At 39.7% G+C, this 13,322-nt stretch overlaps 1 protein-coding gene across 1 annotated transcript in view; it reads right to left on the reverse strand.

Annotated features, from left to right (window-relative positions):
* The window catches only part of phtf2 (putative homeodomain transcription factor 2), a 36,685-nt gene that overhangs the window by 14,735 nt on the left and 8,628 nt on the right, over positions 1 to 13,322 (reverse strand). The window contains exons 3-12 of the mRNA XM_032590160.1: positions 10,487 to 10,543; positions 10,241 to 10,252; positions 5,566 to 5,635; positions 5,323 to 5,481; positions 3,733 to 3,898; positions 2,194 to 2,355; positions 592 to 820; positions 357 to 503; positions 117 to 273; positions 3 to 40 (exon numbers count right to left, since the gene is read on the reverse strand). Coding sequence (XP_032446051.1) covers positions 3 to 40; positions 117 to 273; positions 357 to 503; positions 592 to 820; positions 2,194 to 2,355; positions 3,733 to 3,898; positions 5,323 to 5,481; positions 5,566 to 5,635; positions 10,241 to 10,252; positions 10,487 to 10,543 — 1,197 coding nt within the window. The remainder of the gene's footprint in view (positions 1 to 2; positions 41 to 116; positions 274 to 356; positions 504 to 591; positions 821 to 2,193; positions 2,356 to 3,732; positions 3,899 to 5,322; positions 5,482 to 5,565; positions 5,636 to 10,240; positions 10,253 to 10,486; positions 10,544 to 13,322) is intronic.

Genomic DNA, 13,322 nt, shown 5'->3' on the forward strand with positions numbered 1-13,322 from the left:
TTAGATGGAGGACATACAGATGTCCCTCCTCCTTCTCCCTCTGCAAAAACAACAATCACAGTGTAAGCCATCATGCTGGAGCCCAAAGTTTCCCATGAATGTTTAAACTGTCCCACCTGTCTCTGAGGTGCAGGACGACCTGCATTCTGCACAGTGCAGGAAGTCCTCCCACATCAGGTCCTCTGTTTCCGACTCATGCCGAGTGCTCTCAGAGTCCTGGGTTCTCATGCTGGAACATCTGGAGCTGCAGCTGGTGCCGGATTTGGGAACATCCTAAAAGACGAAAAACAAAGGGTTGTGATTTTTAAGAAGCAGATTCTGCATGGTTTTTCTTTTAATCAGACTAAGTGGCTTACCTCCACAGTGTAGTGTTTCTTGTAAAGATGTGTGTTTTTGCGGTTTCTGAGTGTACAGTCGCTGTTCTTTCTCTCGGATGCCCTGCGGAGGGCGCTGTAGGACGCTTCAGGATCCTCCTCACTAGAAGCTTCATCAGATGCAGGCTCCTTAAAAGCCAAACAAATAAAGTAGTGAGAAATGTTCACTGATGTCTTTGTAAAACTAATAAAGTCGAGTGAATTTCTGAGTCATTACCTTATTGCCACCTGCCATGAGCAGCCCTGAGCTGTGCGGTGCGTGAGAGTATGAGGGCTGGATGTGAGGGGTCCAGCACGCCTCGTCTGGCCGGGTCAGTAGGTCACATTTCTGCTCTGGCAGCTGAAGCCCCTCCTCGGTGCTGCGGTTGGTCACCCGACCATCCAGAGACACGTAGCCGTTATCTGTCTCTGTCGATTTATCGATGGACAGCTTGGACTTCTTAGATCTACAGAGGAATGGAGGCGAGTGACCAGAGTCAGCGGATCGGTCGTCATTCGGTCTTTATAGGATGCATTAAAAACAACATCAATAATACAGAGGGTCATGTGTCATATACTGAACTGGAGATGAATCCACATACAGCAAATATGGTATTACTGCAGACAAAATAAATTGTAGCAAACTTGTTAAATATTGGCTTTAGGAATGGGCGAATAGGTAAGTGAATTATTAAAGGGCATATATCCTTTTACAGCCGAAAATGATAAAAACACGAAATAATATTTCCCCCCGTCTCAAGTCATGCTCGCTAAAACAGATAAATCACTATTATGTGAGGATGAGTTAGCATTTGCAACAGCACAAACTGGAAATTTCACACTCTAATCACAGGAGGATTAATTGGTTCAAAAAATAATTTTACCATGGGATTATAAAGTAAATATTTCAGATTCAAGGGTAGGAACAAAGAGATGACATTTTATGGTAAAGATACTACACAAACAGCGAGACTATTAAGCTATTTGTCAGCATAAAAATGTATTGGGTAAGAAAATGCTCTCTTTTTCCTTTGTGCCTGAGCCAAGTGAAGGACAGAAGAGTGAACTCGTCTTCCATCCACCATCGTTTCAGTATAAAATGACTTTCATGTTTCTTGTGGAAAAAGCCGTTCATAAACTTACTGAGATCGAGTCACATGACAGGATGTTTCGACTTTTACATTATTGTAGCATCTATTTCCAGATCCTTTAGAGTAGTGCCTTTCTAAAATATTCAAAAGCTTGGGAAGCTGAAACAAATGCCTTGAGCTCATATGTTTCTTCTTAACATTTTTGCATTTTAAAAAATGTATGTTATATGCCCTTTAATAAGAAAATCAAGTGAGATGTTCAGGTTTCTTTTCACTAGATGAAATGACACTGATGCATAAAATAACCCAAGACTGAAATCTTATTAGAGGGAAAACATGGACGGGAGGAAGCATGCTTCGTTTAAACACAACCTTAATCAGCAGATTAATCACAACAAAATTAGCTGCAAAATCCTTCAACTGCTCAATAAAAAAAAACAACAAACTGATTTGGTGCTGCAAGAAATCAACAGAAACTTTGGTTTTAGATCAGCTGAATTAAGACTTAATTTCTCAGAAGGGTTCAAGGCGACAGTAAAGGATGTTGCAGCTGAGGAAGCACAGTAAAGTCTGAGGCAAGGCTGGCTCTTATTCCGTTTAAACTTTACACATTACTGCCAAATTTCACATTTTAATAAACTGCATTTTGTGTGATTAAATAAGCCAGATATTTCTTTTCTCTTCCCAAAGCGCAGCCTCGTCTCTTTGCATCGTCTCATCACAGAAACCAGGAGAATGAAAATACACACCCAGCTTTACAGATATCATGCCAGAAATCTTGGAAGAAAGCGCCCAGGCTGTATGTGGTGCTGGCTGAGTGAGAGTGTGGCGCCCCCTCCTGTGTGTTATCGGTAGTGCTAGACCCGTCTCCTTCCCTATGCACCTCCATCTGAGATGCCTTCCTCAACTTCCTTCAGTTTGGAAAGAACGGAGATTAGAGAAAAGACTTAGAGAAAACCAAGAGGCCAGAGATGGGAAAGTCTTCAGAATAAGGCTGAGACAGGATTTAAATCATTAAAAAAAAAAACTTCACATTGGTGTTATTATTCTGCAAAAGTAAATATTTAATGAACTCCTTAAAGCAAAGCATCATAAAAGTGGATAGATGAAGTTTTAAATGCTTATTTTCTCTACTGTTGCAGAATTTACCCTTTCAACAAATTATTCCAAAAAAGCCACTCAGGTCAAAGAAAATGTTGAACAGATCTAGAAATATGATTTTCACATTTTAAAGTCAAGATAATTATGTTATGATCACTGATAGGAGGAAAGGAAAGGGGTGATTTACTGTTAATGTTTCCCCTATAAAGAGTCTCCGCTTGAAGGTTTATACTGGATGTCATAGTGATGTGTCAAAAGTAACATATCAGTAAATAAGGATATCATTGAAGAGTTAAACTCATTTAGTTAAATAACACAGTTCTATTTCTGCTAGTTTTATAGCCAAGAAAATCCTAAGGTTAAGCAGCTCAAAAAGTGCATAAAATCATCAACATCCTCAAGGACGGCAGGTCGTAAAGAATGATTTCACAGCATGTTGTTGGGAAGTTGAGTGGAAGGAAGAACTATAGTAGAAAAGGTTTAGCTACCAACAGTGAAAATTGCAGCCTTGAGAGGATTGTGAAGACATTTTAATATTTGGAGGAGATTTGCGAGGCGTGACTTGTGGCCCGAGTCACTGATTATGCAGACATGGACTACAAATATGTTTTATTACTTGGTCTTATGCTCCTATTACTCAGGAAATTGAATTTTGGATTTTATTTTGGCTAAAAACTATAATCAGCTAAATTAACTGAAAAACAGTTCAAATATTTCACTCTAATGCATTTATACATGTTTAAATTGACTAAAATCTACTTTTCAATAACATTTTGATTTATTGAGATGTATTTGTATTAATGAACTGAACTGAAACTGGTTTTAAATCTCGTTATATTCTGCTCTGATCCCCTCCGGCCGTCCTTCAACTGAATTAAAAACCGCTAAAGAAAGAACTGCCCCCCAAATTCTTTCCTAAAACAGAGGATCAGTTTTCTTCTGGGGTCGGAAAACTGGCAGCAGCATGCTGATGAGCATGAAGCCAACAAACTGGAAACACTCCAAACACAGCAAACAAACACACCACTACAAGTCAAGATTCATGTTTTAACCTCTTTATCAGATGTCCCTACATCACTTTACTGACTTACAGCTGATTGTTTTATCAGCTCGGAAAAAATTTGTCATTTTCTTCTCCTTATTTAACTTAAAATCCTTTCTGTCGCCACATTCCTTCAGCGGCTCACCTGCGTCTCTTCCCCCCGCTGCTGGAGGTGGGTTTGGGGGTTCTGGTGGAGACGATCTGACAGTGGACGGTTCCCAGCAGCAACATGAGCCAGATGGCTCCGAACACCTCTGTGACTGGGATCCCATGAGGCTGAGAGATGGACACATACAGGGCGGCTGCTGCCACTGAGGAGAACCAGGGACAAACAACGATTAGTCTGGTTCAGTTCCTTCTTCGGTCCCAATTATCTCCATCAGGGCAGTACAAGTCCATCCAACTGTCCACTTCTATTAGTTTTATCTGTGATATTATTGCCAGGAACTTGAAGCCTGTTCATCAAAATTGGCAGCTAGAAATGCCTCCATCATTACATTTATAAGAAAAATCAAAAACAGGACTCTAAAGTTAAGGAGGGTTACAAACACACTTCTGAAGTATGAAATTTAATTTTATTGTTTTCAATGTCTGGATAAGAAAGGAAAATATAATTTTTTTCAGATGTATTCCCTTTTCCATCTTCATTCTTATTTAATTTGTTACTTTATCCTCTTGTCCAGCCTCTTTTATTCCAATTCCCTTCCTGTCCCTTCATCCTTTCTAACTTCACTCATCCTTTCCTTCCTTCTTTGTGTCTTTCTTTCCTTTTGTGGGATTTTTCTACATGAGAAAACATTTAGGAACATTTTTAAATCAGCATCTGACGAATCAGATAAAATCCTGCAGGAAGTACTGATGGTACTGGTCATTCAAGCAAAGAAACATACTAGCAGCTGATTACTCTGTCAAGTTTGTTGTCACAGTTAAATTGAGCATAATGTTTGGGGGGAAATAATGCTACAATGCAGCAACAATGTACTTTGTCCAGCCTGGTTTGGTGGAAACCCTTCATGTTGGTGTGTTGGGTTGGTGATCTGGATGGAGACACTAGAACAGTCTGTAAACCTGACTTAGGAACCAAGTCTGTGTTCAAAACATCAGCAGAGTGTTTAAAAAAGAAGTGCTGCATATTCTACTCAAGCAAAAGTTGACCAATGTATGGCTGCTGTAAGCAGATATTCCCATCCCAGATGATCAGACTACACTCTCCAGTTTCTCTGCATTACTCTGTTTTACCTCAAAAAGGATTTTAGGCATCACCTTGCAAGGGTTTTATGGAGTAAAGGTGATCAGGCTGGATTCTCTCTACCGTTTATTCTGCTTGTCATTGCCTTGTTGATGCATCCATTTAAGGACATTTCCTCTTCTGCATGAGGTGTCATGATCAAGTATTGCAATGTAGTTAAGCTGTTCTTTGACATGTAGAATGAGATCAGAGGTCAGAGTGAGAAACTGTACCATGATGCCTGAACCACCGTGCTTCACACCACAGTGGTGGGATCGTCTGATAAACTGCCTGCTTCAGTTCAAAGTGTTGCTCCATTTCAATTTAGGTCAGTCAATATGCCCTCTTCAACCCCAGCCCAGAGGAGTTTTGCTAATATCTGACATTAACTTTGGGTCCTAAATTTTAACAGAGCACACAGGCATCTGCAGACATTTGTTGAGCCCTGCACATTTTACACTATTGGTCTTAATTTAGTATGTTGGGGAGAAATGAGGTCAGTCCTACCTTGCAGCAGATACAGAGCCAACAGGAGAAGGAAAATGCCTTTGGAGGTGACCTGAATCCACCATCGGTAGAAGAACGGGAAGAAGACGACTCTGACGATGCCCTTCCTGGTCAGGGACGTCCACGGACTCTCTGGCTTGGCCTTGGCAAACGCTGAACCTGAGAACCAAACGGGTTTCAGCTCATTATCTTTCAGCAAAGCACAGAAGAGTGTGACCGAGTGTTTCCAGTTTCTGCCGTCACCTCTGACTAAATCCACATCTATCAGATCTGGTTTGAGATGTCCAGTCTTCTTTGGCTTGTTCCTCAAGCCCTGCAGGGGGAGACAGAGACACAGTTAAAGCCACACATACATGGAAATCAAACTCTTTAAACTGAGGGTGTTCACTGGTGGAATCAAGAACAGGTTCTAACCTTTATCCACTCACTTCTGGAGGGTTTTTCTATACATCCAGCATCTACCAGCTCTACTCAGCAGTTTTTTATGGCTCCTAAAGGTCTCAGTCGTTGAAAGCGAGTTGTCGGTGTGTGTGTGCCAGCTGTAGAGCTGGACAGGGCCCAGGGAATACACCTCCCCTGTTCTTAACTTCCTGCACCAGTGTGTCACTTCCTCTTATGAAGCAGCAAGTTGGTTAGTGTGTTTACACACAGACTCAATGAAAAGCTGGGCTGCAGCTTTACATGTTATAGCATTTGAATATACTGCTTAAAGTCTAGTTTGTAGGCTTTCGTATTAGTGTCTGAAAGTAAACAGACAAAGTAATGTTTTTAATTATTTTATATATAGAAATGGGGGGGAGGGAAAGGTATTCAACCCAACTTGGCCTTTTATGGAAATTAATCACTCCCCTTGGCTAACTTTGTATCAAGTGTTTATTCTGACTAGCAATGAATTCTTCCTCACTCTAGTTTGCAGACCTTTTTCAATTAACAGCATTAATAGTTTTTAAATTTTGCCACTGTGTCCAAGTTGGATTTAGGTGCGAACTTCAACTAGGTGTTTCCAAAACTTTTCTCTTTTTTTGGAGTGATTTAGAAGTGGATATGGAAAATTTTATTTTTTGTTTACACAAGTTGTCTTAATCTGACATTTAATTTGTTTGATGATCTGAAACATTTAAGTATATATATAAAAAAAATGAACTGAAAACATTTTTTTTTCATGACACCATGCATTTATTTTTGGCAAACATCCTGGATCAATTTTTATAGTTGAAAAGAAAAGTGGTTAGTGTCAGGCTAACATTTACACAAACATATCGCGTCCTGTTATCAGTCACCAATGAGATAGTGGTCTCTTTATCTGAAAACGGCTCACCCAACAAGCTAAATCACTGTTTGCACAGCGTAATCAGGGTGTAAAGCTGGCAGCAGCTGACCAATAACTTCCTGTTAGATTTACTGCAACGTAGTGCTTGGTAAACCCGTTGCTCTGTGCTATTTAAAGCCTTAAGCAAATGTTCCCACACTGATTAACTCAGGATTATTAGTTTTCCATGTCATTAATAATCTAATGCTCTACATTTACTAGTAAAATTGCCTTTAGCTTAACCCATTAAAATAAAATTTAATTTTTGATTTTACCAGCAGGAGGCTTTTGGGTTGAACCCTGAGAAAAGTGTAAATCATAAAACGTCTTCTCTTCAAACAATAATAGCTGTAAGTGAAATAAGGAGTTCTTTTGGCATTTGCATCACAAATTAAAGAGCTCTAAACATCTTATTTGTGTTATTTTAATCAAACATAAAATTAACAGTGGAACTCTGCATGTATTGACTTATTTTTAAACATTTGTCGATGTTAGATAACGTGAAAACTGCAGGAACAATAATGGAAGATGCATTGTGCTAAAAATAGAGCTACAGTAAAGTTACATCAAACAACTACTCTAGATTTATGAGTCAAGTTTTTATTAGCCTGTAAGCAGCTTAATTACCCCTTGGTAAGGGTGAAAAGGACACAACTGGTGCAGGACTGACAGTCTGCCTGCTGCAGAGACCTTTGAGAGAGCCGAGCCAAGGTCAAACGCAGCCCTGCGAGAGGCTCTTCAGGTCTTTGTGTTTTAGAGAAGATGGTGCAACTTTCAGAGAAGAGGAGACACGGTTCACTATCGCCACAAAGGATTTTATTCTGAATACAGTCCTGCAGCACCACAGTTACGCAACAGACCTACAGCATCTTGCAGATGTTTTCATACTTCCTGGCATTACATCCACATACTTCAGTGAATTTTACTGGGATTTTATGCAACAAATGACCGCAAAGAAGGACATGATTGTGAAAATAAATGAAAATCTAATAAAAGGGCACATGTACACCCCCCTTTACTGTACTACCTCTAAAATTCTGTACAATTAGGCCTGTCGCGATAAACGATAAATCGATTAATCGTACGATAAATTAAAACTATCGACGTCATTTCAATTATCGACATTATCGTCTCTCCCGACCTTTTTCTCTTTCTGTTAATGACACCGAATGAAAAAAGGCTCAACTCCGGTGCTCTCCACTGACCCTCCCTTCCTCATTTCCTTAGTGTAAAGCCCAGCGCACACTACACGATCTTAGAGCTGTCGGCCGATTGTCGGCCCATTTTCAAACCCTGACAGACCACACATTAGCCGACAGAAATCCTAGGTATAACTGTTCGATCGGGTTCGTTCCTGCCGTGTGGTGTCCAACAATGGGCACAAAATAATGGCTACAAGTCCAGTGAACTAATTTTAAAACCAGGTATTAATCAATGCTTTACTACAATCTACCTGCAATGCATGTGGCTAGTGTCAGCGTAAAGTCCTGACTGAATGAAAATCATTATAACCTATTTACGTCACGTTAACGAAGAACAGCTGAAAAGTTACCGGGTTTATCAACTGCGGTAGCAATTTCGCTCCAGCTCCTCCCCTTGTCATTTCTATATTCTTTGCATGTTGAATAAACATTAATGTTGTTTCCACGTCGGCTGGACTTCGGGTTGCGCTGTGTCAGCTGTTTGGGATTCCCCGACGTAGTTTCCCCTCAGAAAACACGGAGGAGAATCCACGCTTTCTGATTGGCTACCTGTCACATTCAACAGGCTGCGTTAAGATCCCAGTCGGGGAAAATCCCTGATTTAGATCGGAGCGGCAACGAGGATCTACCGTAACACACCACACAATCTTAGAAAGACCAAAGGTCTAAGATTATTGTAAGGGGAAAAATAGGAGCAAAAAATCATGTAGTGTGAATTATTGCATCAGGTAGTCGATGTGCCCATCTTCTCTATTTAAATCTAATTATTACTGAAGGGCAACATAGTATACAGACTTCATAATCTGCACTCTTTTGGTTGAATGCAGTATTTATTTCCACTTTTACTTTATGTTGTTTAGTTTTTATCAAGTACATTTTTTGTTAATGGAGACTGAGAATCCATTTTGTTTTTGGTTGTTTTGTTTATTTAGTTTATCAGCTCCAGTGTTAAATATTCTTTTGAAAATAAAGTGTATCTATCTTTGGCAGGAAATCACATGCATTATTACGTCATTTCCATTAAATCAGTGTAAAAAGGTCTTCAGACAATATTATCGTTTATCGCAATAATTTTTTGAGACAATTAATCGCTCAGCAAAATTTGCTATCGTGACAGGCCTATGTACAATAAATTGCCTTTCAAAGACATCTAGTTAGCAAACCAGCCAGAAAAATATCGCCGTATTCAAGCATTTTCGAATTGAACTGAACTGAATTTAGAGGAATGTTTTGAGAAAGTTTTTAGTTGCGTCTCCAAATACCTGATCTGGAAAAAGACGCTCTGGTCAGATGAGACCAAAGTGTGGAGGGGAAACTGGTACTGCACATTACAGCACAAATACCATCACCATGGTGAAACACGGTGTTGGCAGCATCAAGCTGCGGCAAAGCAGGTTGGAGTTGGGAGATAAATTCTGGAAGAAAATCGCTCCAGCAGGACAATGACGAGTTAAACTCCTGACCTGAATCAAACCGATTCACATCCCAGATGGCTAGCAGCTGTAACAAGGGGGGCTGAATAGAAAAGCATGCCACACTTTTCAGATTTTTATTGGTCAAAATGTTGAAACCCATCTATCATCATTGTTTCAACACCTAATAATGCAGCACTTGGTCCTGATAAAACACAATGAAGTGTGTGGTTGGAATGTGGTTAAATAATTTAGCAAGGCACCATAGGAGGGGCTGATTCCCAGGAACGCAATGAACTTTCATGCACAACACACACGCACACACACACCATTCCCTCATTATCCTGCAGTTTAGGCCTTTAACCTGACACCATGGTACGATCCTCTGCTAACACCGTTTTAATTACACAAACACAAAGCAATTAATAACACAGTTATTAAAGAGAATAATATTTTCAGCACAAATAAAATGTGCTTTTAAATTAGCAGATAGAATAATTTCAAACCTTGCTATTCTGATAAATCATTCGTCCCACTTCTCCTCTACAACCATCGACCCGTCCTCTGTGCCGTTTGATTATTATTAAACTTTGCTGGGCTGACACAAACCAGCTCAATAAAATGAAGAATAAGGTTTTCGTCGTGTGTAAATTAAAATGACAGAAACACAGGAAGTGTGTGATCCTAAAACATTTTATTGAGGTCAACAATCATTTCAGTTGTCTGTGGCATTTAAAGAAAAAAAAAACAAACTTCACTTGATGCCACTCTGACTCCATGACTCATCATGCTGTGGTCCCACCCACCCAGACAACTCCAATTACTTCCAACTACGGCTGCATGTTAACCTTCCTGCAGCCATTTTTAATTCATCAATCTGAACGCAGGCAGGGTTAGTGTGCAACACTGCAGCTGATGTCAAACCAACCACATACTAACGCTCTATGGCGAGGGTGAGAGGACATGCACAGTGGGACGCCCTGCTGCGTACTCACCAGAGAAATAAACTGCAGAGAGGAGGAGGGAAGGATGGACGGAGGAGGAAATGGCCAGAGAGGAAAGAGTTAAAAGAAAAGCACCGGAAAAGAACTGATGGTGCAGCGACATGGAGTCAAATGAGTGAGAGTCAGAGAGCGGGGAAATAAAACCAGACAAATGAGTGGAGACTGAGAAAAGGCAAAGAATGACAGAAGACGAACTGGAAATAAAGAGTGAGCTAATTAAACATAAAAGCAACATACCTTTATTTCTCTTTGCTCCACCGATTTCTCCCAAATCTGCTGGTCATAGGCTCCGATCTGCAAAGATAAGCAATTCTGAGAGTCACAAGGAAGAACGCGCTCTCTGCGTTAAACATCCAAACAACTAAAACATTGTCAGCGTTCAACACATTTCATTTTGTTCAGCAAAAATAAATGTCCACGTATTCAGGGATTCATGTCAAAAAGGGAATGGTTACTAATTTCTAAAACGTCTGTTTGGTATAAAATGTGAGATGTAGGATGACACCACCTAAGCAGATCACTGCACTCATGCGAATGAGCTTATCTCCCATTCATGGAGTCTGGGTCAAGCTTTGAGCTCGCCAGTGGAAAGTCTGCATCATTAATGAGTCCTCATTAAAAATTGATGGAAAGAAGAGAAGGGGGTCAAGGACCAGAACACGAAGAAACAGAAGCAGAGTAAAGAAAGTGCCTCTAATGCAGGATTGTTGCACTGCAAGATGATTTAAGGAATGCAGGCAGCAGTGAAAGAATTTTATAACCGTCTCCAAATGATAACTAATCTCTAGTAATTTATATACTGTTCAGCTGAACTAGTAGCCTGGGTGGTTTTGATCTTTAGCTTTCTGGGAAATTCTTAAAATGTTATAAATATATCAATTTGTTTTGCCTGTAAGCAGATGAATTTACTGAAACTACAATAGGTTAAACCCAGATGCGATCATGTGTCAATATGAGTAAATCAGACGTCAACTTATCACAAAATTTAAAAAAAAGAAACCAAAAAAGTGGTGACTTAACTTAATGTCACAATAAACAATAAAAACACCAAACAGCTGTACTCGTTATTCATTTTTTGAATCTTTGGTGGTCAAAGGGAAACTGCAGCTTTAAGAGGTATTAATTAATCAGCTGCTTGACCGCAGTCTGAACCTCCACCTTTCTGCAAAAACTGGTATTTGTGATTGGCCATAAATTATATATAATCAGACTCTCAGTAAAATCTTATTTCCTTCTTCAGATAGCTGGAGATGCCACTCATTATCCAGGGTCTATATTTGTTATGAACTCAACGCAGACAAATGTCACACTTTCTTCTGTTTTATAAATCAAACCAGTATCACAAATCGCATGTTTCCACCTATTATGGTGCAGCCTTGTTAATTACAAGGAAACTACATTTCTGATGAAATATTGATGCACATCTTCAGTTCATTCCAGATGTGAGAGCAAGATTTCAGCAGATAACAGGAAGGCTGAATGAAAAGAGCGCAGCAAAGTTGCTCTTTTGGACTCAAATATTGGAGTTTGAATACTGAAGACAGTTTAAAACATAAATTAATTTTGTCTGTTTTAAATGAGTAAAACCCTGTTGTGCTTCGATCTGAGTCGAAAATTGTCTGCAATACTTTGCTCAGCCTATGCCCATTTATGATTCAACATTCACTTTTTCCACTCAGCATGAAAACTCTGTCACATAACCAGCTCCACTCCCAGATCTCACACACTAAGTGTGACCTCATCACGCCCTGGCTTTACTGGCTTTGGATGTTGCTACTGGATTGGCCGAGTTACAGTTCTACCTGATGATTTTTGACGCTCGACTCAGCCAATCAGACGTGAGGGATTGGCAGCCAGGCCTGCAGGTTATTTACACAATGCCAAACCATTGCAACATACAGAGCAATTCTGCAGAAACGCTGCAGATAAACACTGCAACAGTGCACTTTAAATCTACAGATATATTCTCTAAATGATAAAATCTAGATATACAGGTACACAATGTGAGACGAGCAGAGAATATGGAGTATGTTGTGTGGGGAAGAAGAGGACCGACAGAGGGCAAACTTGACCAGACTACAGAGTCTGAATATGGAGGGGCTTTGTTGAGAGAAAAAAAAAACAACCTAATGTGTCGTTTCATCATAAAGTCATGAGGTAACTGAGAACTAAAGTAAATCCTCTTATCCTCACACACACATCCCTGCATCACTTTCTGCTCCTCTCAAAATAAAGGAGCCCTTTGCTGCCAGAGACAGCATCTCCATATAAACAGCAGCTTAAGAGGAAGTCGAATATTTTAGCCCTGATCAAGTCAAACAAAGGATTTGTGTAGGTTCGAAGAAGATAAATCCCAGGCTTCAGTGATTTGAGAGGCAAAACATCTGCCGAAAGTGAAAGAAAGACGACCAGGCGGAGAGCGGCGCTGCTGCAGCACGGCTGGCGGCTTTATGACACCAGTTGGAGGGCAGAGAGAGAGAGTTACATAACAACTGTCTATGCAATGCGCAGGAACAGGTCTACTGAAAAATAAGCGCTTGGATGACAACAAACGGAAAAAGTTAAGCAAAAATGACAGCTGTGTTTAAAACGAACCGATCATCGAGGTCTAATGATAAAGTTTAAATATTCATTTTGTGGACAAGAATGATCGAGCATCAGGTAGAATAACCATGAAGCTCCCATTTTTTCAGCACAGACATGCATCATTTTGACTTTGATTCACTTATTTTCTTTTCTAAAGATTGTAACTCATTTTAGAAAAAAGGTTTGTTTGTTATTGTGGTTTTGAAATATACAGAAATTGTCCATGTTTGTGCATCCAAATGTGTCCCCTAACCCAAGTTAATTAAATCAAAAAGTAAATCAAATGTATTATTTAAAAAAGTACAAAAAATAGTAATTCTGATCTCTTATGCACCTCTCAGTTAAAACACTGTAAATACAAACATATTTTGCTTTATTTCATTGAACTGTCCAGCACTTTAGTCAACTTCTGTTTCGCTACATAAATAAATTGTCAGACATTTTAGCTATCTAAATCTAAAAACGGTTAAATCCTGAGTCTTATAAA

This window comes from Xiphophorus hellerii, chromosome 17, assembly GCF_003331165.1.
Source record: "Xiphophorus hellerii strain 12219 chromosome 17, Xiphophorus_hellerii-4.1, whole genome shotgun sequence".
NCBI classification, from domain to species: domain Eukaryota; kingdom Metazoa; phylum Chordata; class Actinopteri; order Cyprinodontiformes; family Poeciliidae; genus Xiphophorus; species Xiphophorus hellerii.